The sequence below is a fragment of the Lontra canadensis genome, unplaced genomic scaffold (assembly GCF_010015895.1).
Source record: "Lontra canadensis isolate GAN:19392208 unplaced genomic scaffold, GSC_riverotter_1.0 scaffold111, whole genome shotgun sequence".
Classification (NCBI taxonomy): Eukaryota; Metazoa; Chordata; class Mammalia; order Carnivora; family Mustelidae; genus Lontra; species Lontra canadensis.
In genome coordinates, this window is record NW_022631105.1 from 5,153,142 (window position 1) to 5,178,970 (window position 25,829).

The 25,829-nt window shown below is 55.5% G+C and overlaps 1 protein-coding gene across 3 annotated transcripts in view; it reads left to right on the forward strand.

Moving 5' to 3' along the window:
• Positions 1-25,829, forward strand: part of PRKAG2 (protein kinase AMP-activated non-catalytic subunit gamma 2) — a 244,449-nt gene that overhangs the window by 58,779 nt on the left and 159,841 nt on the right. For all 3 annotated transcript variants that reach the window (XM_032840244.1, XM_032840245.1, XM_032840246.1), the window contains exons 2-3: positions 13,958-14,029; positions 19,757-20,036. In XM_032840244.1, the coding sequence (XP_032696135.1) occupies positions 13,958-14,029; positions 19,757-20,036 (352 nt within the window). The remainder of the gene's footprint in view (positions 1-13,957; positions 14,030-19,756; positions 20,037-25,829) is intronic.

Consider the following 25,829-nt stretch of genomic DNA (forward strand, 5'->3'; position numbering starts at 1 on the left):
CCACAAACAAGCCCTGTGTTTTGTACCTGACTCCCTGCTGTGGCAGAGGCTGATCTAGAAGTTTCTGCTGTTCTGGTGACTTTGGCCTCACGTTCAGCATTTTTCTTCCCTCCCCTACTTACATAACGAGCCCCTCCAGAACAGAATGGGTTTGTTGGCAGCAAAAAAACAGAAAAACCTAGCAGATTCCTTGTTTGGATTCGCTAGCACTGTGGTTTGTGGCTTTGAGTCCCCGACCAGGAACCGTGAGTTTCTCTGTGCCCACTCGGTCTCCAGCCTGGCACTGGGATTTGTCCTCCCACGCCACACATCCTGAGGCTGCCTGGTGACTCCGGCGAGCACCTGCCTCCATCTGGAGCATGAAGTCCCGAGCCCCACCGCTGGGTCCCCACTGGCTGGCTTGGCCTGAAAGAGAGAACCTGGGCTCTCAGAACTTCCTGGCCCTCACGCTGCCCAACCCTCCTGGTCACCTTATCTCCTCACTTATCTTTTCTGCCTGGAGGCTTCCACAAGATCCCCTCTGCTCAAGACTCTGAGTCTGGGCATGTGCAGTGCACCTGCTCCTCTGTGTTCCGGAAGGCATCAGAGCCATGGATGTGGGGGGGAGTGACCACGCCCCAGCTCCTTCCTCAAACGGAGTGATGCATGGGCCTCTCAGAGGAGCTGCAGGCAGGCCCCTCAGCTAGACGCCAGGGTCCCTTCTGTCTCCGGATGGTAACGGCACAGGGTGGTTGCTGAGCCCAGTGGCACGGGTATTGGTTGGCCATTGGCCCTGAGGCCAGCTCTAGCCTTTTGTTGCGCTTGCTTTTTTCTTTCATTACTAGAGCAGTTCTAGATTTGCAGAACAACTAAACAGCCGTGCAGGAAAGTACAGAGAGTTCCCACATACCGCCTTCCCCTCCCCACCAGTATCCCTTCTTATTAATGCCTTGCATTCTGAGGTATGTTTGTTATAGTTGATGAACCTATACTAATACCTTATTATTATTATTATGTTAACATATAATATATTATTTGTTTCAGGGGTACAGATCTGTGATTCATCAGTCTTACACAGCTCACAGCGCTCTCCATAACACATACCCTCCCCCATGTCCCTCCCCCAGCCACCCCATCCCTCCAATCCTCTCTCCCCTCCAGCAGCCCTCAGTTTGTTTCCTGAGATTAGGAGTCTCTATGGTTTGTCTCCCTCTCTGGTTTCGTCTTGTTTCGTTTTTCCCTCCCTTCCCCTATGATCCTCTGTCTTGTTCTCAAATTCCTCCTATCAGTGAGATCATACGATGATTCTCTTTCTCTGATTGACTTACTCAGCTCAGCATAATACCCTCTAGTTCCATCCACGTCGTTGCAAACGGCAAGGTTTTGGTTTTTGATGGCTGCGTAGTATTCCATTGTGTATATATACCACATCTTCTTGATCCATTCATCTGTGGATGGACCGTTAATACCTTATTACTAATGAAAGCCCGGGGTTGACGTTGGGCTCACTCTTGGTGTGGTCCATTCTGTGGGTTTGGACACACGTACAGTGACACATATTTACCATTTTGGTATCAGACAGCATAGTGTGCCCTAAAAATGCCTGCTCCCCTGCCCCCATCCCGTGGTGGCTCTGCCTCACTGCTGTTTGTCCAGGTGCCTCTGGAGCCAGACCCCATGCCAGGTGGGTCAGCACAGACTCAGCCGTGTAGACAGGAGTCCTCTTGTCACAGGACTGGGGAGAGGGAGGACCTGGAACAGAATGGGGTGGTTTGGAGGGCCTCTGGGACCTCCTACCTCAAGCAAGGGATATGAGGGCCAGACTTGGGAAGTGGGTTTCCAGTCGGCACGGTGGGTCAGGGCAGAAGTTTGTACCCAGGCCTATAGCAGAAGGGGCATAGGCCCAATTTAGCTGCTTTTTTAACCCCAGGAACTAAATTAGGAAATAGGACCGTAAAGTGAATTTTTAAAAAGAACCAGTCATTTGGCCACTTTGAGCGTCATTAGTTTACCCTGGGGGCAACTTGGGCCCAGGATGGGGTCCCTGGAAGCCTCCATTGTCACGAGCTCTGTGGGAGGGGGCTGCTTACCCGAGAACTCTGGTTTCCCACGTGGAGCTGCCCGGCGTGAGCCTCAGGTGGCCTTTGGCAGGCCCAGCCCTGGAGGGAAGGGGACGCAGGCAGATGCCATCTCCTGGCCCTCTGGACTCCATGCGCACCTGCGTGGGCTCTGGCAGGCAGCACCTGCGGCCCCTCTGGGGAACGCACCCGCCGGCCTTCAGCCAGCCGACACAGGTTCCTGTGGTTCCAGTAACTTCTCAGAGCAGCTGCTCACCCTGACCGCCACTACACAGATGTGGCGGATTCCGGGAATCACACATTCACACAAAGCTGATGGTTCCAAAGAAGGGCCATTGGGAACCAGAGCTTTGTCGCCGGAGGAAGGATGTGGAAATGCCAAACTTGCATCAGAGGATGGCCTCGTGGACCGACCACGATGGACATTTACTGCGCGCCCAGGACAGCCAGGCCCACGCGAGGGGCTCGCATTGTGCCATGACTGTGTAAGATTGTGGTGCTGTCCTCTTCTGCGGTAGAAACATAAACTAGAAAGTCCACGTCAGCTCCAGAGAGCATCGTGTGACCGAGAGATAACCTGGCTAGAAGTCACAGTACCCAGATTTGGTTCATGACTGTGCCCTGTGGCTTTGAGCCACTCGGACTGATCTCTCCAGACATCGTTACTCCACCTGGCCTGGAAGGGGACTGATTGGTTTGAAAGATTTCTATTTTATTTTGTTTTATTTTATTTTATTTATTTGACAGAGAGAGCAAGCGAGAGAGAGAGAGCCCAAGCACAGCAGTGGGGAGGGGCAGAGGGAGAAGCAGGCTCCAGACTGAGCAGGCAGCCCGATGCGGGGTTCGATCCCAGGACCCCGGGATGATGACCTGAGCTGAAGGCAGACGCTTAACGACTGAGCCACCCAGGCGCCCCAGATTCAGAAGATTTCTGAGACCTTTTACAACTGTCCTATACTGTGACTACATTATTCCCCTAGGCTTAGGTGTCAGGAGACCCAGGGGTCTGCAGCAGGTGTGGGCCAGGTGGGCACAGGTGCTGACAGATACCACTCTGCAGGGCTGGGCGGTTGCTCCAAGGGCAGATCCTAGTGCTTGCCAGAGCTGCTGGGGTTGGCGGAAGCCAGGCTGCCCATGCTGGCTCGGAGCAGCCCTGCCCATTGCTCTCAGGGCCAGGACCAAAGGGGAGCAGGGAAGGACTTGCCCACCTCTCACGACGGTCAAGAGAGGTGGCTCTCTGTCTCTTTACTCCATGCATATTTCTGGCCACAAAATCCAGGGAGAGGTCAGAGGGCTCTGGCATAGGACAGAGGAAAACAGATGGTGCTTATCCTTCTCCACTCTCATGACATCTCAAGGGACCAAGGCTCAGCTCCTCTCTGAAACCTACCCGTACCCGCTTCAAAGCTTTCAGGGCCCAATTGTTGAGTCTCCTTTGTCCACAGCTCAGTAAGACGTGCATTGTCCTACGTCCGTCTGTGTGTGGGATCAAAAATGCGGCGAAACAATGAAAGGCATCCTTCTTTTGTTCTCGTTCCCAGTGTTTTGATGGTTGTGTGGGATCCACTAATCAACGTGATGATCCATTGATGGGTTTGGCCTGTTCGTTTGCAAACGGTGGCCAGATGTTTCTAGAGCAGGCAGGTCACCCAGGAAGGAACAAAGAAAAACACCTCTCTTCATCATACTTAGTGCAGAAAGCCTTTGAATTCTTTCTGCGTCCTTGGTGTTTGCTGCTTACTCTGAACGTCTTGTACTTTTCAGCATGTGACGTGCCGGCCCAGAGCAGGTGGGCGGCACGGCAAGAGGGGCTGGGGGAGGAATCCTCCGTTCCTGCTGAAAGTGGGACGGACCTTCTGATGCATGGTGTTACAAATAGGGACATTGGCTATTCTGGAAACCGTGAGCTGGAAAGCTTTGCGGCTATCAGCTCAGCTCCTGGGCCAAGCCCCAGAGCCTCACTGGGTAGGTGGCTGGGAGCAGAAATGCACAAGCAGAATTGCACAAGGCCCTCCCGCAGAGTGGAGGGTGTGTCTCAGAACCAGCCAGCAGCGCCGTGACCTTATAAAAATGTTCCCTGGGTGCCCAGTTGTACTCTAATTTGCGGTGTCCCTCCTGCAGTTTGCCTACAAGCGTAGACCCAAACGGTCTGCTTTTCCCTGTGGGGCCAGCGCTGTCTGCAGGGTGGGGGCGTGTGGGGGGCTCGGGGCTGACGCAGGGCCATTTGGATCTGTGGGACGGACCCGGCAGCCCCTCCACTTTCCCTCGTGGCTGGTGTTTTTCCTCGTGAAGGGGATGTTAAAGCAGGGGAGCCCCCATGGCCAGAGTCACCCAGCCGGGCAGCAGTGTGTGGCCCACCTAAGGCCACCACAGTCTCGGTTTAGTGGTTTGGTGTTTCATTTGCAAGTAAATAAACCCTGTCCAGAAACCCAGACTTGGTCTTTTCAAGCTCTATCTTAAGATTTGTCTTAGCAAAATAGTGAAATGTCAAAGCTGAAAACAGCCCTAGAGATGAAGGGCTGTCCCTCCTCCCACAGAAGGCGCGTCTGTTCAGTCCGTCCTTGCCTTCCGAAGGCCTGAGCCATCCCAGAGAGCCCTGGGCGGGCCATTCCCTGTCCTCAGATCTCGGTGAGTGCACACACCGGGCCGCCGTCCGGCTCTGACTCCTCGTTAGCACCTTCCCCAGCATCGGTTTTATTTCACGGAAGGACAGACTCTCCTTTGAGTCCAGCTGCGAGCCTGGCACGGGGGAGGAACGAGTCGCTCAGGGGAAGGCAAGGTCCTTGCTGTCAGCCGGCTGCTGGTGTCGGAGGGGGAAGGGCTCTCGGACATAAAACAGCATGAGCAGGTGCCCAGCGGAAACCCGTCTGTCACCCAGCCGGTGACAGAGGGGCGGCTGCTTTCCCCTCACTGCTGCGGCGTGAGGAGACGAGGCTGTAATGCGACCGTGGGCCTGTCCTACATCTGCCACTCTCCTTTATGTGTGGCCAAGGTTCTTCCAGGACCGGAAAAATAGGCCTGCCAGGGCCATTTCCTGCTTCGTCGCTCAGTTCCTCTGGGACAACAGCCTTCCCTACCCGTCTGTGTCCCCTCCTCCAGGTCCTTCCTTTGGGGACTTCTTGTGGCCGTGGGCAAAGCGAAGGCCCAGCTGAGGGGACAGAGGCCCCCTCCGACCGATTGGGCCCACCCTCCTTCCCAGGGGCACCCAAGAGCCTCTCCAGCGCTGCCCCTGCTCCCCTCCTCCGGGAGGAACTGGGTTGGGAGAAGACAAGAAACGGGGTTGATTCTGGTTCCTAATCCTCAGTGGTTCACAGAGGCTGGACTCAGCCTGGTCTGGGGCACATGCCTTTAAGGGGTTACTCCAGGGGCCTGATCGAGGAGGGAGTTGGGGGGGCCCGGTGCATGCGGACTGGGGACCCTCAGGCCTTCCAGAGCCCCAGTCCCTGGAGGCTGTGGACAGGACACTGTCCCCTCTGCACAGCGACCTCAGCCCATGGGGACCGTCCAAGTTTCCACTGAGCTCCGGTCAAGCTGCCTACAAGGCGGGGCCAGGTCCAGCTACCTTTTCACAAGAGGAGAGCAGAGCAGCCGGCCCTTGGCCATCCCTCTTCACAAGTGCTCACCAAGTCCCCGGTCAGCCTGTCCTTCAGCGAGCGGACGGGTAGAGGCTCTCTCTAATTATAAGGAGGAGCAGCCAGGGTCTTTGTTTTATCGTTTTCTTTTAAAAGATTTTATTTCTTTATTTATTTGAGAGAGCTCAGGAGCGGGGCCTGGGAAGAGAGAGAGAAGCAGGATCCCCGCTGCGCAGGGAGTCCAACATGGGGCTCGATCCCAGGACTCTGTGACCATGACTAGAGCCGAAGGCAGAGGCTTAACCGACTGAGCCCCCAGACGTCCCAGCAGCTAGTGTCTTTACAGAACATTTGCGACTGGATTTCAGGCCTAGGTTGAGTCGGCCTGACAGACCACCAGGGCTTCCCAGGTGGACAGTTGACCCAGGACTCTGCGCGGTGTCCTGGAGACATCCTGTGTCCTCTCCAGCCTTGGCTGGTGAGGCCGGTGTGTCCCTGGCCTTGGCCCTCACAGTCCCGACACTGCAGGATATCCATGGTCCAGGCTTGTTTTACAGATTGAACCCTTGAGTCTCGCGGAGGCTAAAATGATCTGCCACACCTGACAGCTGAGGGGGAGGGGAGGCCTCCTGGCCACCCCAGCCTTGGGGTTCTGTTGAGAAGAGACTCTACTGTGTGATGCTGCTGTGGAGTTAGAGAAGCCGCTGGGTGGGAACTGGCGAGAGCAGCTGGACCTAGACTTCCTCAAGGCCAGGACTGAGTACTTCCTGGAGCACCAGGTCCGAGTACTTCCTGGAGCGCTAGGACAGAGTTCTTTCTCGGCACCAGGACCGAGTACTTCCCGAGCTCCAAGACCAAGTACTTCCCGAGCGCCAGGACGGAGTACTTCCTGTAGTACCAGGACCAAGTACTTCTTGGAGTGCAAGGACCGAGTATAACATTAGCAACAGGACCAAGTATTTCCTGAGAGCCAGGACCGAGTACTAATGCGGCGCCAGGGCAGGCTCAGGCTGCCGTACTTTGGCCTTTTCTGGGGTCCAGGGCTTCTTTCTTTGGAGAAGGTCCAGCCCAGCCCAGCGGCTGATGTACTTTCCTTGGCACAAAGGCTAAGGGCAGTCGGTGGGGGAGCCCAAGCCAGCTGTGTCAATCAGTCGGGACCCCCAGGTGGGGGGCATGGGGCAGGCAGGGTAGCTGTAGGAGTGAAAAATAGGGGTTTTCTTTTCTTTTGTACATCAGGAAGTCTCTCAGACTGCAGTCAGAAACCACGATGTCCTCTGTGGAAAATAAAGAATTCTGGAACTTCTCCGAGAGTTAAGTTTAGGCTTTCCCTAATTTGGCCCCTGTCCCTCCCCGGTTGCCAAGTTCCAACGACTCAGGGTTTGTTCCTTATTTTCCTGAGGGCAGTTATATAATGTGAGTGTTTTTCAAAGTCTGCAGTTGACCATGGCTCTGGTCAACCCCCCCCCCCCATCGGTACCAAGAACTGCGCGTTGGGCGGTTTTGAGGGATTGCGCAAATCTAGTCCATCTGGAAACGCCTCACGCAGGCCTCCCACCTGAGGGGCCTGCCAAAGCCCTCACCGCGAGAGGTGAACTTCAAGCCACAGGACCCACGGATCAGACACGGAGAAGGCTAGCCCACGTGAGCAGCTGTCCTGTGGCGTGATGGGGACTCGGAGAGCCGGGCGGACAGGCTGGGCAGGGGCGTCCTCTGTGGGACCCGAGTGACTGGACACCATTATTCTGAGGATGCTACTCCTGGCTTTCCTGGAATCATGCCAAGCATCCGGAGGACCCACCTGGCATTTGTGCTGACAACCCAGGTGCATGATGGGGGACCTTAGTACCCAACTGAGTAACCAAAAGGTTAGCACCTGGAAGCAGATTAAGGGGCACATCAAGATAGACGTGTGGCTGGGTCCTCTCACCTCTGAGGTACCGGCGGAGCACAGGAAGTGCGCCCAGCCCTCCATGGGGGCAGCCCACGTTCCCACAGACTCTGCCCCCAAACCCTGAGCTTCAAAAGCCAGGGAGATTATTTGGTAGTCGGAGAGGAGAAGAAAATTATTTTTCTGAGTCATCATATGAGGTAAGAAGCGCATTTTAGTCTCAATCCAGTGCTACTTCTCGAAAGTGCTCCCAGGATCCTGGGATGGTGTTCAGTTCAGTGATGAAAACCAAGACACAAAATTGTGGGAGCCAAAAGGCCTCTTCTGGAATCTTCTAGTTAAACCCTCTCACCTGACAGATGAAAAACTGACTTCAGACACTCCCGAGACCCTCCCCCCATAGTAAACGGCAGAGTTGGGGCTGGAACTCAGCCTCCTGGCTCCTTCCCCGTGCACAGGTCCTGTTCTCTCAGGCAGAGGGATGCAGGACCCGGCTATGTCGTCCTCCCAAGTGCAGGGTGGATCCTGATGTCCCCGGTGCTCTGTGTACTCAGGTCTGCTCGGCAGGAGCGGAGAATGAAAAACCATCCTCCATGTGTTCCTTCCCCAGTAGGAATCAACCTGCTGACAATTGTGCTGGAATGTTCTGTTGTAACCCTGATGCAGACCACGGGCCCCGACACTGGCAGCCTTTCTGTTTGTCCTGTATTTGTGCTTTAGTCAGGCCTCTGCCGGGGGTGGCCGACAGCTGCGTCAACAAAGGCATTTTGCAGGACAAAGCGTCAGGAATACCGAAAGGCCAGACCACATCTGAGTGATGCACGCTTACCTTGCACCTTCTCTCAAGACCCAAACGTGGGTAAAACAGCCCCTGTCCTTTGGGAATCCACAAATCCGTTTGGGATCCATGGGGAGTGGGGGAGCCGCCCACAAAACCCCGAACTCCACACACTGTAGACCCGCCAGCGTGCAGAGCGATGGCATCCGGTGGCGGGACTCTGCTCTCAGCCACCGCGGCGGGAAGTACTTTTCATTAAGAGAAGGCCTTGAGAGAGACCGTCACCAGCCGCTCCGGGAGTGAGTCCCTGAGGATCCGCACTTGTCCTTGTCTTCCCCTGAGGTTGCCCTAGGCCAAGGCTCCTCATTAGGCAAGGAAGAGCTCTAGGTCTCCGAAGCCGCTGATGGCTGGGGGTGTCTGCGGTGGAGCTGAGCCGCCGGAGGGAGGCTCTGAGCTGGGAGGGGCTGGTCCTGGCTTCCACCGCCTGCGGGCTGCTGTCCGGCCGGCCGGCAGGGGCCGGGGGCTACGCCTCTCTGACTCGCAGCATCTTCAGCTCTAGAACTGCGGTTTTCCCCTTGTCCTTCCTACTTGTATGGGCTGTTCTGGGGACCAAAATAAGATCAAAGAAGGGCACGGTAATGGCACATCAGGACAGCTCTGTTGCTGACCCCTTTTTTTGTGGTAGAATGTGGGCTTTTGCCAGAATTTCTGAAGGGGGTGGGCCTGGGAGCTTACATGGCCTGCTTTGAAGGTCAGCTCACATCTTGGGAATCTTCCCGAACTTGGGGCTTTTCTGTTTTATCCCCATGCGTTCCTGACAGGTGACTTGAGCAGCAGCCCACATCCTGAAAATTCCCTTTCCCTGAAGAGCCTGATACTCATTTCCAGAGCCTGGGGTCAAGGTCTAAAATGGAGTGTGTGCGGCCAGCGACAAGCCCAGAGTCTCTCGGCCGCCACCAGCCCTTCCCGCGTCTCCTAGTGCCTCAGCATTGCCCAGCAAAATGCCCACCAGTGCCAGGACCGGCCTGCCTGGCTGGCAGACCCGAAAAGGAGGTTCAGGGATGGCGAGGCGAAGATAAAGCCGTGAGGAAAGCATGAAGCTCTGCTGGGAGTTTAATATTTAGAAATCACGTGGCCAGGGCAGGCTCTGGGAGCCTGGGCCTTCTGGAAGTTCAGCTGAGCTAGGAGGCCAGGTCTCAATTATTCCACTGGCTTGTGGCCACAGCTCCAGATTTCCCCATACCTGGCCTCCAAGGTGCGCGCTGTTTCTCGGTGAGCCCTGAGAGATGGGAGCCGAGATTAGAATCCTGGAATGTGGGGTGGGGGAGCCTTCCCGCAAAGCCTGCCCCTCCCGCCCCCGGACTTCCTTGTAGGGATGCTCCAGCGAGCAGGCCCAGGCCCGCGGGGGGTGCTGAGGGGCAGGCGGGCCACCGGGGTGGGGGACGCTGGAGGCTTTAAGGAGCTCGCGCGGGTCAGGAATAGCGGCGGGGACCTCGCGGCAGCCCTGCCTTCCAGAGGCCGCCTGTGATGGGAGCCGGACCAGCATCCCGGCCTCTCCCCTTTCAAGACTGGCTAACATGAGTCATTTCACCGCTGGGGGCCTCGGGGCAAGAGCCTGATGGTGCTTTAAGGAACAAATGAGTATTTGTGAAAAGGCTTTCGTGTGTGGAAACTGTTGTACCACACGAATGTTCGAGGGTAATGATTATTTGAAACCGGAGAGGAATGTACTCATTAAAATGGGAGATAAGCACCCACACCTGGTCCTCCTTCCCAGGGAGCTGACCGGCGCGGGGCCGTCGGCTCAGACGGCGCTGCCCCCTCCCCCGGCCGCCACAGGGTCAGGGGGTGCGGGCTCAAACACGTCTGCGTGCCCACCGCATGCCCCACAGATGCGGGCAGGGAAGAGCCACGGGAACCGCCCGCCCTTGCCCCTGATGAACTGGAAGTCTAGCCAGAGAAGCAAACTGATGAATGACCACAGTAGGGCCTAGTAAATCCTGTCATCAAGGCCTGTCTTCAGTGGTGGGAACACAGATAAGAGAAGAATTCGTTCTGCTTGAGGGCGGGTCCCCGCCAGAGATAATATGGGGATTGGGCCTTCCGTGGCCCCTACAAGTTCACCCCGTGCGACCCAGGACTGGCCGTTGGGGGTGAAGATTAGGAAGAGCTGCAAAGCCCAGAGGCGGCCGCGAGCTTGGGGCGTGCGGAGAGCGGGGACCAGAGCTGGTCGTCCCCACTCGGCCCTGGGCCAGGCTCTGTGCGGGAGGCCGGCCCTGTCCGGGAGGGACTCTCGCAAAGCAGGGTCTGTTCTCTCGGGAGGGAGTGAACAGTTGCTGAAGGGCGGCCTTGAGCTGAGGTGTGCGAGGGGCTGAGATGGCCTTCCCAGCAGAGTGTCCACGGACACGCAGCCGGGCGCGCAAGAGCCGCAGCAGTCCGCGCGCTTGCGGAAACGTGCCGGGGTGCGGAACACATCAGAAACAAGGCTGCAGAGGTCGGCAGATCCACAGGGCCTGCACTGGAGGCTCCGAGGCCTGGCCCAGAGCTCCTGACCGTGGCTCCTCCCAGCGGTCCCCTGGGAAGCTGGGGGCCGTCCCCCTGGGCTGCCAGCTGAATGACGGGGACTCCCACACTGCACTGTAGGCTAACCAGCTCGCCTCTGTGGTGGGACCTGAGGTCCCCAGTGTGTTCCATTGGAACAGGTGTGGAAGCCATTGCCAAGTTCCCCAAGGCATGAGGGGAAGGGCCCGCGTACTATAAGGCCCACAACTTCAGGGATCACTCTTGGAGCAGAGGTTTGAGATGGCCTGAAAGGGGCAAGGCTGAAAGTCTTGGAGAACAAGCCCAAGAGAGAGCTGGCACCTTCTGGGGAAGAAATGGGAAAAAAAATCTATCTTAAGTGGATTTGTATGGAAATACTCAAGGAACCCTGAGTAGCCAAAACAATTTTGAAAATAATAATAATAAAAAGAACAAAGTAAGATATTTCATAGTTCCTGATTTCAAAACCTATTACAAGTTTATAGTAATTAAAACAGTGTGGTGCTGGCAGGAAGACAGACATAGAGACCAATGAAATAGAATAGAAACCCCCCAATAAACCATCACATATGTGGCCAAATGATTTGTGATTAGAGTGCCAAGACCATTCAGTGGGAGAAAGACAGTCTTTCCAGCACACGGTGTTAGGGACATTATGGGCCTGGAGAAGAGTGAGGTTGGATCCACACCCTATACCATACAGGAAAACTAACTGAGCACAGATCACAGACCTAAACATGAGAGCTGAAACTAGAAAAGTCTTGGAAGACGACAGAGGGGAAGAGCTTCATGACATTGGATTTGGCCCTGAAGTCTTGATTATGACACCAAAAGCAGATGCAACAAAGTAAAAATAGATCAATGGGACCACCTCAAAATTAAGAACTGTGCCCCCAAAGGACACAATCCACAGGACACAATCCACAGAGTGAAAGGCAACCTCCAGAATGGGAGAAAATATTTGCAGATCACGTATCTGATAGAAGGTTAGTGTCCAAAATACAGAAAGAACTCCTACCAACTCAATGACAAGCCACCTGGGTTAAAAAATGGTTAAAGGGCTTCTTGAACAGATATTTTTCTGAAGAAGATGCACCAATGACCAGAAGCTCCTGAAAAGAGGTCCCATATGAAAGATCCCATCAGAGGATCCAAACTCAGATCCAAACCATGATGCGGTACCAGCCGACACTCTTCAAGACGGCTCCTATAGAAACAAAACCAGACCCAGAAAGTAGCAAGCATTGGTGAGCATGTGGAGACGTTGGAACCTTGTGCCCTATTGGTGGGAATGCGAAGCGGAGCCTCTGCTGTGGAGAACGGGCTGGCGGTTCCTCAAGAATATTAAAAATAGGATTCCCATGGGATCCAGCAATTCCACTTTGGGGTGTTTACCCAAAGAATTGAAAGCAGGATCTCAATGAGATATGTGTATATGCATTCGTTTGCTAGAGCTGCTATGACAAAGTAGCACAGAGCTGAGTGACTTTCTGTCCTCACCATTCTGGGGGCTCAAAGTCCAAAATCAAGGAGTTGGAAGGTTTGGTGTCTTTTGAGACCTCTTCCTGACTTGTAGATGGCCATCTTCTGTCTGTGTCTTCATATGGTCTTCCTTCTGTGTCGGTGTCCTAATAATCTCTTCCTCAAGGACAGTAGTCACACTGCATCAGGGCCCACCTGTATGACCTCATTTTAACTCAGTAGAGACCCTGTCTCCAAAGACAGTCACATTCTGAGGGTCTGGGAGTTACAACTTCAATCTATGACTTTGGGCGGTTATGGGGGAGACAATTCAACACCCATGTTCACAGCAGCATGACTCACCAGGGCTAAGAGGTCGAAGCGACCCAAGTGTCCACTGGTAGTTGAATGAGTAGGCAAGATGTGGTACATCGCTACAATGGAACCAAAAGGAAGGAAACTCTGACACAGGCTACATCACAGAGGAACTCTGAAGATATTATGCTTAAGTACAATGCATATTCCAGTCACAAAAAAAGCCAGGGGTGCCTGGGTGGCTCAGTGGGTTAAAGCCTCTGCCTTCCGCTCAGGTCATGATCTCAGGGTCCTGGGATCGAGCCCCGCATCAGGATCTCTGCTCCGTGGGGAACCTGCTTCCCGCACAGCACCCCCCACCCCCGCCTTCCTCTCTGCCTCCTTGTGATCTCTGTCTGTCAAATAAATAAATAAAATCTTAAAAAAAGAAAAAAAGCTAAGTGCATGATTCCACGTTATTGAGGCAGGGCCTTGTCATGTTCATAGAGACAGAAAGTAGGATGGTGATTGCCGGGCTCTGGGTGAAGGGGATGGGGAGTTGTCTCATGGGGACAGAGTTTCTGTTTTGCAAGATGAGAACGTTCTGGAGGCAGATGGTGGTGGTGATGGCGTGGTGGGAATGCGCTTACCGCTACAAAGCTGTGCACTTAAGATGGTTAAGATGGAAAGCTTTATGTTACATGCATTTTACCACAATGAAAAGGGAAAAAGAGAAAGGTTAAGAACTCAGGCAAGTTCTCCTACATGCGGCTTCTTTCCAGGCTGTGCAGGAGATCACCAGGTGAGACTGGGGGGAGGAGGAGCAGAGGGAAGGGGTAAGTGACCCAAGTTGGACCCACACCACTCCTCTTCGCCATGGTGTCATCTGACTTCACTGAGCACTCCAGCCCAGCCACCAGTCCCGAACTCCTCCCCACGAGGCCCCGTCATCTCTCCCAGGAAGACGCGCATCCTGCACTGCTTGAGGCCCCACGTTCTGTGTCCTGAGATGGGGGCCTGTCCATCAGCCATTCCCAAGGCGCTGAGAAACCTTTGCTCTCCACTCCTGCCTTCCTTCCTGCCTCCAGTCCCGGCCTCTTCCCCTTCCTCCTACCTCGGGTGACGGGGGCCGCAGTGTAGCCTCATGTTCTAGAAGGGATGCATGCTCAGGTTCTTTGAAGAAGCTAACATGTTGTCACCCCTCGTCTTACTCCCTTTGCATCCACACCCCTCCGTGGTGGTCGGTGCTCATGGAGGACTCAGGAAGGGGGCATGGTGCGTGCATAGAGCCAGTGCTGCCCCCGGACAAGGCTGGATGGGTACCTGAGGGCCATCCTGTTGACCATATGCTCTCTTTCCTTTCTAGGACCTGAGTTCCTTTGCCATGCCGCTCCTGGATGGAGACCTGGAAAGCTCAGAAAAGCATTCTTCTCGTAAGGTGAGGCCACATTTCTCACAGCTTCTCATGGCTCACCTGAGGTGCCACTGAGGCAAGACTCCCTCAGTGAGAGCCCAGGACAAATGTCTACCTGCTCAGCCACCTGTGCTCTCACCTGTACATCTACCTTTGCTCCCACCTGCCCATCCACCTGTGCTCCCACCTGCCCATGCACCTGTGCTCCCACCTGCTCATCCACCTGTGCTCCCACCTGCCCATGCACCTGTGCTCCCACCTGCTCATCCACCTGTGCTGTCATCTGCACATGCATCTGTGCTCCCAACTTCACATGCACCTGTGCTCCCACCTGCTCATCAGCTGCTCCATATGCACTTCCCCTGCTCCCCCCTGCACATGCACCTGTGCTACCACCTGCTTATCCACCCGTTCTTCTACTTGCACTCCACCTGCTTACCCACTAGTGCACTCACCTCATGTGGCCATGCCCCTCCTACCTGCCAGCTGTCTAATTTGAGAGCCTGTTGGGCTTTGCTCCTTTCTCTTCTTCTCTGTCTGGGTTCAGCCACGGCCCCCTCAGACTCCCCAAAGGCGGCAGAGGTAACATGGATGATCAACAATAAGCCAAGAGAAGAGGCTAAAAGTATAGTATATGAGCAATTTGGAGACAGTCCGAGGCTTTTGGCTTGTCCCATCTTGGACAGGAGTTCCTTCTGCCTGCCACGCCCCCACACTCGTCCTGTTCCAGGCCTTCCTTCCCTTTGGTGTCCACACCACTTTTCCTTGCCTCTCTGTAGCTCATTGCCTCCCCTCCCCCACAGGCCAGTCAGCAGCTCAACAAGGCTGGTGGCCATACAGGGTCAGGCAGCCAAGGAGTGTGTATCCCATGAGGGTCGTTGGACCTGGCGAGAAAGGGGAGGTCAAGGCAGCCTGCAGTCAAGATGAGGGGGCACCCAGAGAGCTGGGTGGCAAGTCCTTCCTGGGCCCCATTACCCACGGCCCAGTGAGAGGTGGCGTGAGGAGGGGCCGGCCATTGGGGTGCCATGAGCCGTGTCCAAGTGGAGATACAGAGCCACACGATTCTTCAGCTCTGGGTACTGGCAGCCTGGGTCGGCGGCGAGAGCGCCTGTGCTGGGAAAGCTAGCCTGTTCCCTAAGCATTCGAATTGCCCACAATGAAGGCAACGTACTGGGTTAGGCCTGTGGGTTTCCGTTGTTCCCAGCTCCCCATCCTGAGTGAGCAGGCGACCTGATGAGCAGTCACTGTGGCCCAGCCTGAGACGGCGCTCAGAGGATGCTCTTAGGAAGGAGCCACAGACCTCCCAGCCCAGCAGGCCAGTCTGAGGCTGCAGGCCGGCCTCTTGGTCCTTGCGGGCTGGCCACTTCCAAGGGTTTGACTGCGAGACTCCCTCCTTCAAGTGAAACCTAAGGCAGAACTGGGCATGCAGTAAAGACCCACGGTGAGGACTGGGGCCTCATCCAGCCCCACCGGCCCCCACTTTGGGGGCTCCCAGAGGGTTCCAGAGCCAAATCACTATCACAAATGTGTGACTGCAGAGCGGAGAGGGACCTTGGAGGGTTTACTGTATACTCTGAATGCTGCGGGACACTGGTGACGGTGATGTGTGGGACACGGGCCTCCCATGCCTGTGGCCTCGCAGGAGAGGAGGTCTTGACCTCCCAAGAAGGCAGTGAATTGTTCCAGAAGGTCTGACTGGTGGTGCAGGAGATGGTGCAGTTAGCTGGGAAGGCTCTTCTCCCCGACACAACCTGGAGATAGGCCTTGGATGAACGCCACTGGATGCGAGTGGACAGGGCGCGGACGCTTGGGATTCCCACTGACCTTGTTGCCTGTGGCCTTCCCTTGGCCTCCCCACGCCCACCTCTGCCCCATCCCCTGACCCTTGAACCTTGGCGGTTCTCCAGTGAATCTCCGTGAGACTCCAGCGACCTGGAATTATATAGACGGAAAGCCAGCCTTTATGAGAGGCAGAGTTTGGCCACTACCAAGAATAATCTCCAGACCACCTTGGAAGGGCCGCCCTCTTCCCCTGCCAGATTCCATCCCTTCCTCTTCGCAATCCAGATCACAATGTCAACACCCCTGTGAAGGGGAATGTGGGTTAGATTCTCAGGCAGCCGGCCCTTTCTGCAGACATGATGCAGACGGCCGAAGAGGGTGGGAGGTGCCGCTAGGCTCCGTGGGCACAGATGTGTGGGAACAGTCAGGTGCTTGGCGGCCCCCTCTGGGTCCCAGGAGCCCACACGAAGGGAGACAGATGGCCCCACCTGGGCGCCCCTTCCCAGGTGCTCCTGACGACTGCAGGACACCAACCTGGCATGCCATAATGTCTGTCCATGCGGTCCCCCAGGCCCTCTCACTTTACCCCTGTCTGTGCTGTCCTTCCCCCCCCCCCCGCGAGACGGCAGCTTTTTGTTGCACACTGTGCGTCTGTGAGAAGCTTCCGGTCCCCTTGACTCCACACAGCTGAAGCATGTGGTTCCCAGGCCGGCCTCTGGGGGAAGCTCAATGCCAGGATTTCTAGATCTTTCCACACGATGGGCGTCACTCTGGGTCTGCCAGCATGACGTGGCATCTGGGCCGGTGGGGAGGGGGTTCTGAGCACCAGGCAGCCTGGCCTTTGCCTCAGCGGCCCTCCTGGCAGACGGCCCGACTGCCTGCCCCCCGTTTGCTCCTGCCCAGCAGCACACACCGGGGGGGGGGTGTCTCTGGGCCCTTTTGTTCATCCAAACACAGGGACTCATCCAATGACATTTACCGAAATTCTGTTGGATGGCAACTTGCTATAGGCACGAGCCGAGGCCTCGTCCCTGGAGCTTCCCGTGGTGCCCGGATCTGCATCACCCCCACCCAGAGGGCGGGGAGCAGATGGGGGGTGTGCTGGGCCGTCTTGTCTTCCCACTGCCCGGGAGCACGATTAGGCTCTCACAGTCCCCACCCCCCCATGGGAGAAGGCTGAGCTGGCCGTGTCCACCATCATATGGCCTTTTTTGGGGGAAAGGTCTAACTTTCTCTGGGTTCCTCCTCAGTGCCTGACTTGGCCTGAAATTCTCAGGAGTGGAATCCCAGGCAGGAGAACCCTAGGCTTCCCCCTGGTTTATCAAATGAGGTTCAGGCTGGCACGCAGAGCCCCCCTCTGTGGCGGGCTCCCCGGTGGTGCTTGGCTCCACCCATCCCTGGCAGCCCAAGAAAATGGCCGTTTGTGCTTCCCATTCTGTCTCCTTCTCAGGCCCTGGCTGCTTTCCACCCATCAGGCTGTCCAAAGCCCATCAGTTTTCGGGTTTTCTCTGACTCCACCCCCCCGACCCCCGTGGGACACAGTATTTCACCCTTTCTTCATCGGCCACGCCTTGCCTGCCATCCCCGTCTTGTCCCCCCGACTCCGACCCCAACACCAGCACCGGCACGGTTGTTCTGCCTTCTCCCTGCGGAGCTCCCAGCACGGTGCAGAGCGAGGCAAACACGGGGCTCCCCTGTGCGGTTAGCCTTGCAAGTAGCGCCTAAACAGGACTCTCGCCTCTGCCCTCAGACTTGACCTTGACGTCCTTGCACGTCTACCAGGCTGCTCCGCCTCTCAGCTATTTCTGCCGCTCTCGGGAGGGATATGGTGTAAAGGTTAAGGCCATGGGCCCCGAAGTCCCATGTCACCACTTACCAGCTCTGTGACCTTCACCCTGCGTCCCGCTGGCCCCTTCTCCTGGCTTCCGGCAAGTGGTGCTTGGCAAGTGACGGGGAGAGGCTAGCAGATGGTCTGCCCTGAGCAAATCTGACTGTGCCACTCCCTGGCTAAAAAACCTCAGAAGAGTGAGGTTCTTACGCCGCATGTGGCGTCCTTCCATGATTCAGCCTGGCCTCCCCAACGTTCCGCGCATATCAAGCAACTGTTCGTTCCTAATTCATGACGAGGCGTGTGGATCAAATATGCACAGACTTACCGTGTCCAGAAATTGTGCCGGGGCTTCCCTGTCGGCGGTCCCCTTAAGCACAGACCTTGTGAGTAGGCCTAGTGTCCCCGCTGGATGGTGGAGGATCCTGAAGCTTAAGTCACTCGTCCAGGCTGCCGGATACTGGGCCGGGATTCCAACTCCGGTCCCTGTGTCCACACTCCTTGCTTGTGTGCTGCAGGGTCGTTTCCCACCCTGTGTGCTCTTCCTCCCCCCCGCCCCCACCCCCCATGTCGACAGCCACATCTATTGCCTGGAGAGCTTCTCCTTGGGGTTCAGAAGAACTCCAGAAAGCCTGAGTGTGGAGGGGGAGAGTGGCAAGACCCGGAGCTCTGACGACAGGGGTTGGAGGGTTAGATGTTTTCCATATTAAACGGACAAAGAAAAACTTGGTCTCTCTAGGAGGAGAGGTGCTTGCGTGATGCATCTGTTGTGCACGTCCTCTGGCTTGGAAACTCACCCGCCCAAGGGACTGGCACGGAGCCAGCCAGTGCTCCCCCAATAGGGCCACACGGGCCCTCTGGCCTAAGGTGGGGAGTTGCAGGGAGAAGTGACTTGTGATTGAGGATCACCGAAGGGGCCGCACAAGGGCACAGCCTCCTGGAAGGAGCCACAAGCCCAGTTCGGGGTGCCCTCTGGTGGTGGGAGAGCTCACAGGGGCCCTGGGCCCCCCACTGGCCGCGTGTGGACAGAGCGGACAGAGCTGCACAGATGCTGCCGTTGGGCACGTGGGCTCACCTGTCTTCATGCATCTGTGGCCACCTGCCGAGTGGCCTCCCAGGGTCTCTGTGCTGGCTGCTTCCCTGGCCGGCGTGCCCCAGGAGCCATGTGGACAAGCCGCTGTTCTTTCCTGCTGTGGGACCAGGCGGGCCCTGAGGTCCTTCCACTCCCGTGTCGCAAGTTTGCCGAAGCCACAGCAGGAGCAGCACGTGCAGAGCCGGTTCCTGTGCGTCAGGGGTGGGCATGACACCTGGTCTTAACGGATGAGGAAACAGGCACAGCGAGCCTAAGTGACTCAGGAGGGCCCAGTGAGGGGTGAGCTGGGGTCAGACCCTTCCCCTCGGGCTGCAAGTACCAGTCCCTGCGCCCCCCAGCAGGACACATCCGATGTGCCTCCAAGTCTGTGAGCTGTACGCTTCAGCTTGAAGTTACAGGAGTCCGGACATTTCCCAGACCGTCAAGGTCAAGTCACCCATGGAGTGCGCCTCCGAGGTATACGGCCTTGTCCACTTGCTTCCTGAGCTCTGTCGGCAACCCCTGTCATCCCCGTGCCACAGCAGCTCGGAGGGGACATTCATGCTTCCTAGTGCCAGGTCACCTTGGACCTGAGCCCTGGGCACACCGCGTTTCAGGTGGTAGAGATGCCTGTTTCCTCCGCCAACGAGGGCCAAGAGAACATTGCATCGGTGTGGTCAGACCTTGAGAAGGACAACGTCAGGGTTTGAGAAGTAAAGGCCAAGGACAGACCCGCAGAGGGATAAAGGGAAAACACATGGCCTCGAGCCTTTCTTGCTGCCTTTCCCATCCCAGGAACCTCTTCCAGAGAGCTAGGACGGCAGTCAGTGGGCCTCTGGGTGGCTCTGACGAGCCCCCTTGGGTCCGGTGCTTTCCTCCAGACCATGGGGTGGCCCCCTATGTTTGCACAAGAGCTCATGGCTGTTTCTGGGGCGGGGGGCCATGGAGGAGCAGCCTCGTGATAGAGAACGTCCGGAGGGGCAGGCACGGGAGGGACCGACTCAGTGCAGGGCTGAGGGCTGAGGGCCTGTGCTCAGAATGACCCGTCTGTTTGTCTCTCTCTCCCCAGGTGGACAGCCCCTGCAGCTCGGGCAGCCCCTCTAAAGGGTTCTTCTCCAGAGGCCCCCAGCACCGGCCCTCCAGCCCCGTGTCTGCTCCCGTGAGACCCAAGACCAGCCCTGGCTCTCCCAAAACCGTGTTCCCCTTCTCCTACCAGGAGTCCCCCCCCCGCTCCCCCCGCCGCATGAGCTTCAGCGGGATCTTCCGTTCCTCGTCCAAGGAATCTTCTCCCAACTCCAACCCGTCTACCTCCCCCGGGGGCATCAGGTTCTTCTCCCGCTCCAGAAAAAGTAAGACATTGATGCTATTGATTCAGGTGGGTGCTGGGCCGCTGGGGACCTGACCTCCGAGGGCCGGTGGGGCACGTGCCATTCGCAGGGGCACCCAGGCCGGCCGGGGGGGTGTCGGTGACTTGGTGTCGAGTGCACGTGTCTTGTCTGTCCCCCAAGGACAGCGCTCTCTCCAGAACACGGTTGGTTTCCACCTGCCACTTTCTGCCTACACAAAGCCGTTGGTATGGGGGCAGCGCAAACATCCCAGTCCTCCCAGTGGGACTTGCAAGGACAGCTACATGAAACCTGGGCCCATAGCCTTCCCTGAAATCTGCACCTGCAGCAAGCTAAGCTTCGGCACATTCCCCGGGGCCAGAGGACCCAGACCTTGGTTTGCTCTGCCAGATGTGCCCCTCACTACCTGTGGCTTGGTTTTGTGGGGTTTGAATGGACCTGTTTCTGACAGATCCTGACTTTGTTTTGGGTGCTGGGCAGCTGGGGTTGATTTACTGGAGAAACAAGGGAAGAAAATGTGTGTTTAGGTGAGCACTCTTCACCTTCATGAGTATCTGTGATTTAAGGACAAAATACTCCCAGTTGAGCACCGTTGATCATAGCTGGGAGTGTAACGGGCGAGCCGCAAAGTAGACAGAGCGGGCTTCCTCCTTCCTCGTGTCTTAGCACATCTCCCCACGCCATCTGAGTCTCCGTGATGATGTAGAAAGCTCCTGTTTGGGACGGCAGTGATTTGGGAACCAAACTTGCCCTTTGGTGTGCGGTCAGTCGCCTTCCTTTCTTTCCAGATTGCATGTTACACTCAGGACCCGCAGGATAAAGCAACACTTGATCGGCAAGACCACGGCACAGAGCACAGATTCAGTCTCTGGGGCTTAGAAGGAAAGGGCAGGGGGCTCTCTCTTTCCTTTCCTGTGTGGTGTGGGGTATGGTTGCTGATACCCCTGACTTCATCCTCCTAATGACTGGCCCTAAGCGTAAATGCACAAAGGTCATGGGTCAGAGTGGCCCTCCAGCCACTGGGTGACATGCCGTTGGGAATTAAGTCTACAAACCCAGTAGGGAGAGGGGAGTGTCCGGGCACTGATGTCCTAATGCTCCAGAGAGAGTTGAGGCTTCCTTGACCAAGATCGTGAAACTCTCAAATATCCTCTAAGAGGAGGGGATGCCGGGCGGGTCGACGTCAGGACGCCTTGTTTCACTGGTGGCCTTACCACCAGTGTTGGTTATAACAGAACTACCTTGTATTAGCCTCCTGGGGCTGCTGTAACAACCGGGTGGTTTGAGCAACAGAAATGTGGACTGTCACATTTCTGGAGGCCGGAAGTCCAAATTCAAGATGCCACTTGAATGGCAGAGGTGGTTCTCCCTCTGAAGGGTCTTGGGGAGAATCTAGTCCACGTCTTTCTCTTGGCTTCTGGTGGCGCCGGTAACCCGTGGTCCCCGTTGGCTTAGAACAGCGTCACTCCAGTCCCTGCCTCTCCCTCCGTCATGGCACGGCATCTTTCCTTCGCGCGTCTGTGTCGTGGGTCTCCGCTCCTCTTCTTGTAAGAGCTAAGTCTCAGATTAGCAGACCATTCTGCTCTAGTATAGTCGCATCTCGTCTTAATGGATTACGTCTGCAGTGTTACCCATTCAAAAAGGTCACATTCTGAGGCTCCCGGAAAGGCATGAGTGGAGAGGACACTGTCCAAGCCAGTACACGGGTCACATAGGAAAAGCCAAGATGTACGGTTCATGTCAAGGGCTGGGAATGGAGAGGATTTGTGGGTGGAGAGGGCCCAGCCTGTGAAGGCCAGGGTCATTTCTGAAGGCGGAAGGGAGCAGCCAAGACGCGGAGTCTGGGAGAGTGGTGCGTTGGGTGGTGGTGCTGGGCTGGCCTTTCAGCTCGCTGGGAAGCAGAAGGCCATGCTGCCTTTTTCTGTTTGGCATTTTAAAGGGCTTTCAGTGTTCTTGGCCAGAAAATCTTGTTTCCAGGGTCTGTCTTCTAAGATGTTTCGGAGTATCCATAACTTGTCAAGGCTCCTCTCTACCATCTGGCCAGGCAGCTGTAGACTGAGCTCAGGGAGGCTCTGGTTGTCTCCGGCCGCTCGTGAAGACGAGCATTGATCAGGTGGGGCTGGGCGCTTGGCTTCTCCACAGAAGCTCCCTGGGAGGGGAGGCTCAGACCAGAGTAGGCCTGGTCCCAAGACCCATGCTCTTGACCCTGGACCACTGAGCCCAGGAACTTGGTATTCCCCAAGTGGAAGCCCATCCCGCCAGGCCCCGTCATTAATGAAGGTCTGTTTCCTGGGGGAAGGGGTGCCCTACTTGGCCGGGAGGAGCGTCGCCTGGGCTCCCTGCTGCCTGGTCTGCAGACGTGTCTCAGGGGTGTGCTTGCAGGGTGTGCCGTCTACTGCCTTCCCGCCTACTCGAATCAGTTCCTGGATCAAGGTCCCCAGACCGTGTGTTTCTCCCCACTGCCCCAGTACTGGTTTCACACGATGGAGCCTGAGAGTAATGTCACTCATCAGTCTGCGTGGAGGGTCTTTATGAGAAACAGCCTGTGAGACCCGCGATGTCCCCTGGAAGAGCATCACAAAGACGTCGTTCGTTCCCCAAGGCCCCTGGGAGACATTTCCTGTCCTGCCTTGGTCCTGAGAAGAGCTGAGCTTGCGAGCGATCGGGGTGTTTTGTCTGTAATGGACACTGACCATGTAACAGCTCTGTTGCCTGCCGGACGTCTCAGAGCTGCCTTTGTACAAGGGGCGTAAAGCGGGCTTCTCTAGCCTCATTTCTGAATCTAATTTTGGTCCCCATCCTTCTTTCATACCACTTTTTTTTTTTTAAACAAGGAAGACAACTCATTGGAAGGATTTGGGGTATTTATAGAATTCAAAGAAGAGCTGACTGCTGGGGACTCAGGAAGGGAGGGGACCGGGCTGGCTGTGGGGGCCTTGGCAGCGAGAGTGTGTGGATCTTTCCATGAGATCCAGAGACTTCCTTGTCTCTGTGTCTCTCCTCTTGCCATGCTGAAGTCATTATAGGATACCTGATTAGCCCAGTTCAGGCCTCTGAACCAGCTGCTTGTGGGGGGGAGGGGCAGATCCTGCAGCAAGACTAGAATGACCCATGGCCCTCCCACCCCCACCCCAGACATGGGCAGGAAGTTCCCAGAGAAGAGCCCAACAGGCAGCTCTCACACTCTACTCTCCCAGTGCCCGGCATGCGTGCGTGTACACAGCGTCCCTTTTGGGGCTCCATCCAGTCACTCTCTGTGCACTTGTAAGTGTGCACACCACTTCCTCCATAGGCGGCAACCCTGCGTTGTGTCCGACCAGCACAAGTAAGGATGTTTTCCAAGTCCTGCCTCTCGAGGCCATGCCCATTTCTCCTGGAGTTCGGTCTGCAGCCTGTCTTTCTATCGGGTGACTTAGTCCCCACAGGGTGGACCTAGAATCTGAAGCTTCAGCAGCTCCCCAGGTGGCACAGATATGTAGTCGAGCTTGATGAGCACTGTCATCAATGATCGGGACAAAGGAAGGACGATAGAAATCATGAGCACGGTCCTCTTCAAAGAGGACATAAAAAACGAAAAGGAGATAATTCAGTCTTCAGACGCTCTGAGAACAAGAAAGGGAATGTGGGTAGGAGCTATGGATCCAGATGCCACATCTGGTCTTGGGACCAGCGATTTCCCAGGTTGGCTGGTGTTTGTGGCCCAGGGAAGAGAACCAAATCTTGGTTATAGAAGGATCCATCCCATGGAGGACCTGCTGGTGTGGCGTGGCTGCCACCTCCCACTCCCTCTGCTCTGCTGATTTAGTGGCATGTGGATTCGAGGCATGTCTTGGGGACTCTGGGTTTTAATCATACTCCCTCCAGCCCTACTGTAGGCCCAAACATAATTCTCATGATGGTCAAGGTCTTATCCCACCCAAAACAATTATCCACTCTTCTGCCCTATCTTTTAATACAGTGGTGGGCAAACCAGAGCCCAGGGACAAAATCTGGCCGGCCACCTGTTTTTATAAATAAAGCTCTGTTGAACACCGTCACGCCCATTTGGCTCTTTGGACTGTGGCTGCCCTCATGTTGCAGCCATAGGATCCAGTCCACAGAGTCTGAAGTGTTTGGACCGAGCTACTGTCTAGTAGCTCCAGAAGTCCAGAGCAGTCATGCGGCAGGAGAAGCTTCCAGAAAGGTGAAGCTTTATCTTCAGAGGGGTTTTTAGAACTGAATCTTGCCTTTGGAGACGAGGGAAAGAAAACCCGGTCAATATGTTCGTGAACTCAAATAATAAGATTAAAGTTTTAAAAAATAATAAAATAATTTTGCACAGTCAGCAAGAACCTCAAGAATGGCTTAGCATCATGTCACTAAACTTTGCTTTCTAATTGTTGTAATTACAAATACGACACCTAACAATCACAAATAATGACAAATGCTTTTACTGTGTCTCCTAAGTGCATCATACATGACAATTATTTTAATCCTTGTGTAAAACTCTATAAAGTGACTTTTTACCATTTTTATCAAAATAAAAACTGAGCCACAGAGAGGGAAGTCATGGAGCAAAGGCCACACAGCTGGTAAGTGATAGAACCAAGATCTGAACTCAGGTGGTCTGAGTTGAACTCCCCAATCTACTTTTAACCCAGATGCGAAGACTCTGCTGGAAGGAGAAGATTTTAGGAATCTCGAAGCCAATAGTCGGACAACAGCCAGCCATTTAGAAGAAAGGAAAAGAGAAGGGTTTCCTTGGAGATTTCTTACACCAAAATAATTTCCATATAGAGCAAAACTGTATGTTATTCACATGTCCCCCAAAATGGAAAAATATAGTCTTGGGGTGTCAGGCCTTTCTTTTGTAAAGGGTGAAAAAATGGGTTTGTAAATGTGAGTAAACATCACACCTTTCTCACCATTGCTGGAAGTTGGTAGGCTTGATGCTCAGAGCATCAGGATGGTGGTCTGGGTAGAAAAGAGCTGGGGGGTCTGTATGAGAGAAGGTAAGGCGCATTCAAGGGAGAAGTACGTACATCCGTGACGGGTGGTCCGATGAGTGAAGGCAAGGCTCCAGAAGGTGAATCTGAGCCAGGCAGGACATGGGAGTTCTGGTAGCGAGACCAGAGACTGCAGCCCAGTCACTGTGCTGGGTCAGATGGAAGAGAGAAAGGACACATCTACAGGGGTTTCCCATGTTTAGGGAAGACCACTGCACCCCCGGCTCCCACCTGCCTCTTCACACCTCCTCTTCGGCAGGGCCTTCCTCTGGGGCCTGCACAAAATCAGCACATTCTGCATGTTACATGTTTCTTCTCCCAGCGAGTGCTGTGAATTGACTGGTTCCCTTGGCTGCCTTTCCAAGCGGAATGTAAGCTCTCCGAGCGGAGGGGCTGTTCGGTCCTAGGCTCCTTTCTCAGCGTCTAGAACAGTGCCTGGCACTAGCGGGCGTCCAGCAACCCCGGTACCCTCCGTCCACCCCTGAGTCCACCCATGTGCTCGGCTCTCAGGCTCGGGCTTGAGCTCCTTCTGAATGCGGGGCATTGCCTGTGTTCACTGAGAAGTAAGCACGACTCTCTCGGCAACGATAAAAGACAGACAGGACGATGCACCGCATCGGAATAACCGCTTCGGAAACACAGACACTAACAGAAGCAGAAGCTCCCTTTCCAGCAAAGGCCGGGAGCTCGGCCAGCAGGAGGTTTCCCTCGCCTTCGCACAAAAGAGAGCTTGCCACTAAAACCGAATTCCTGCTCCTGGCAGCCCGCCAGCTGCTCCACACGGTCATGGACACCCACCCATCCATTGGGC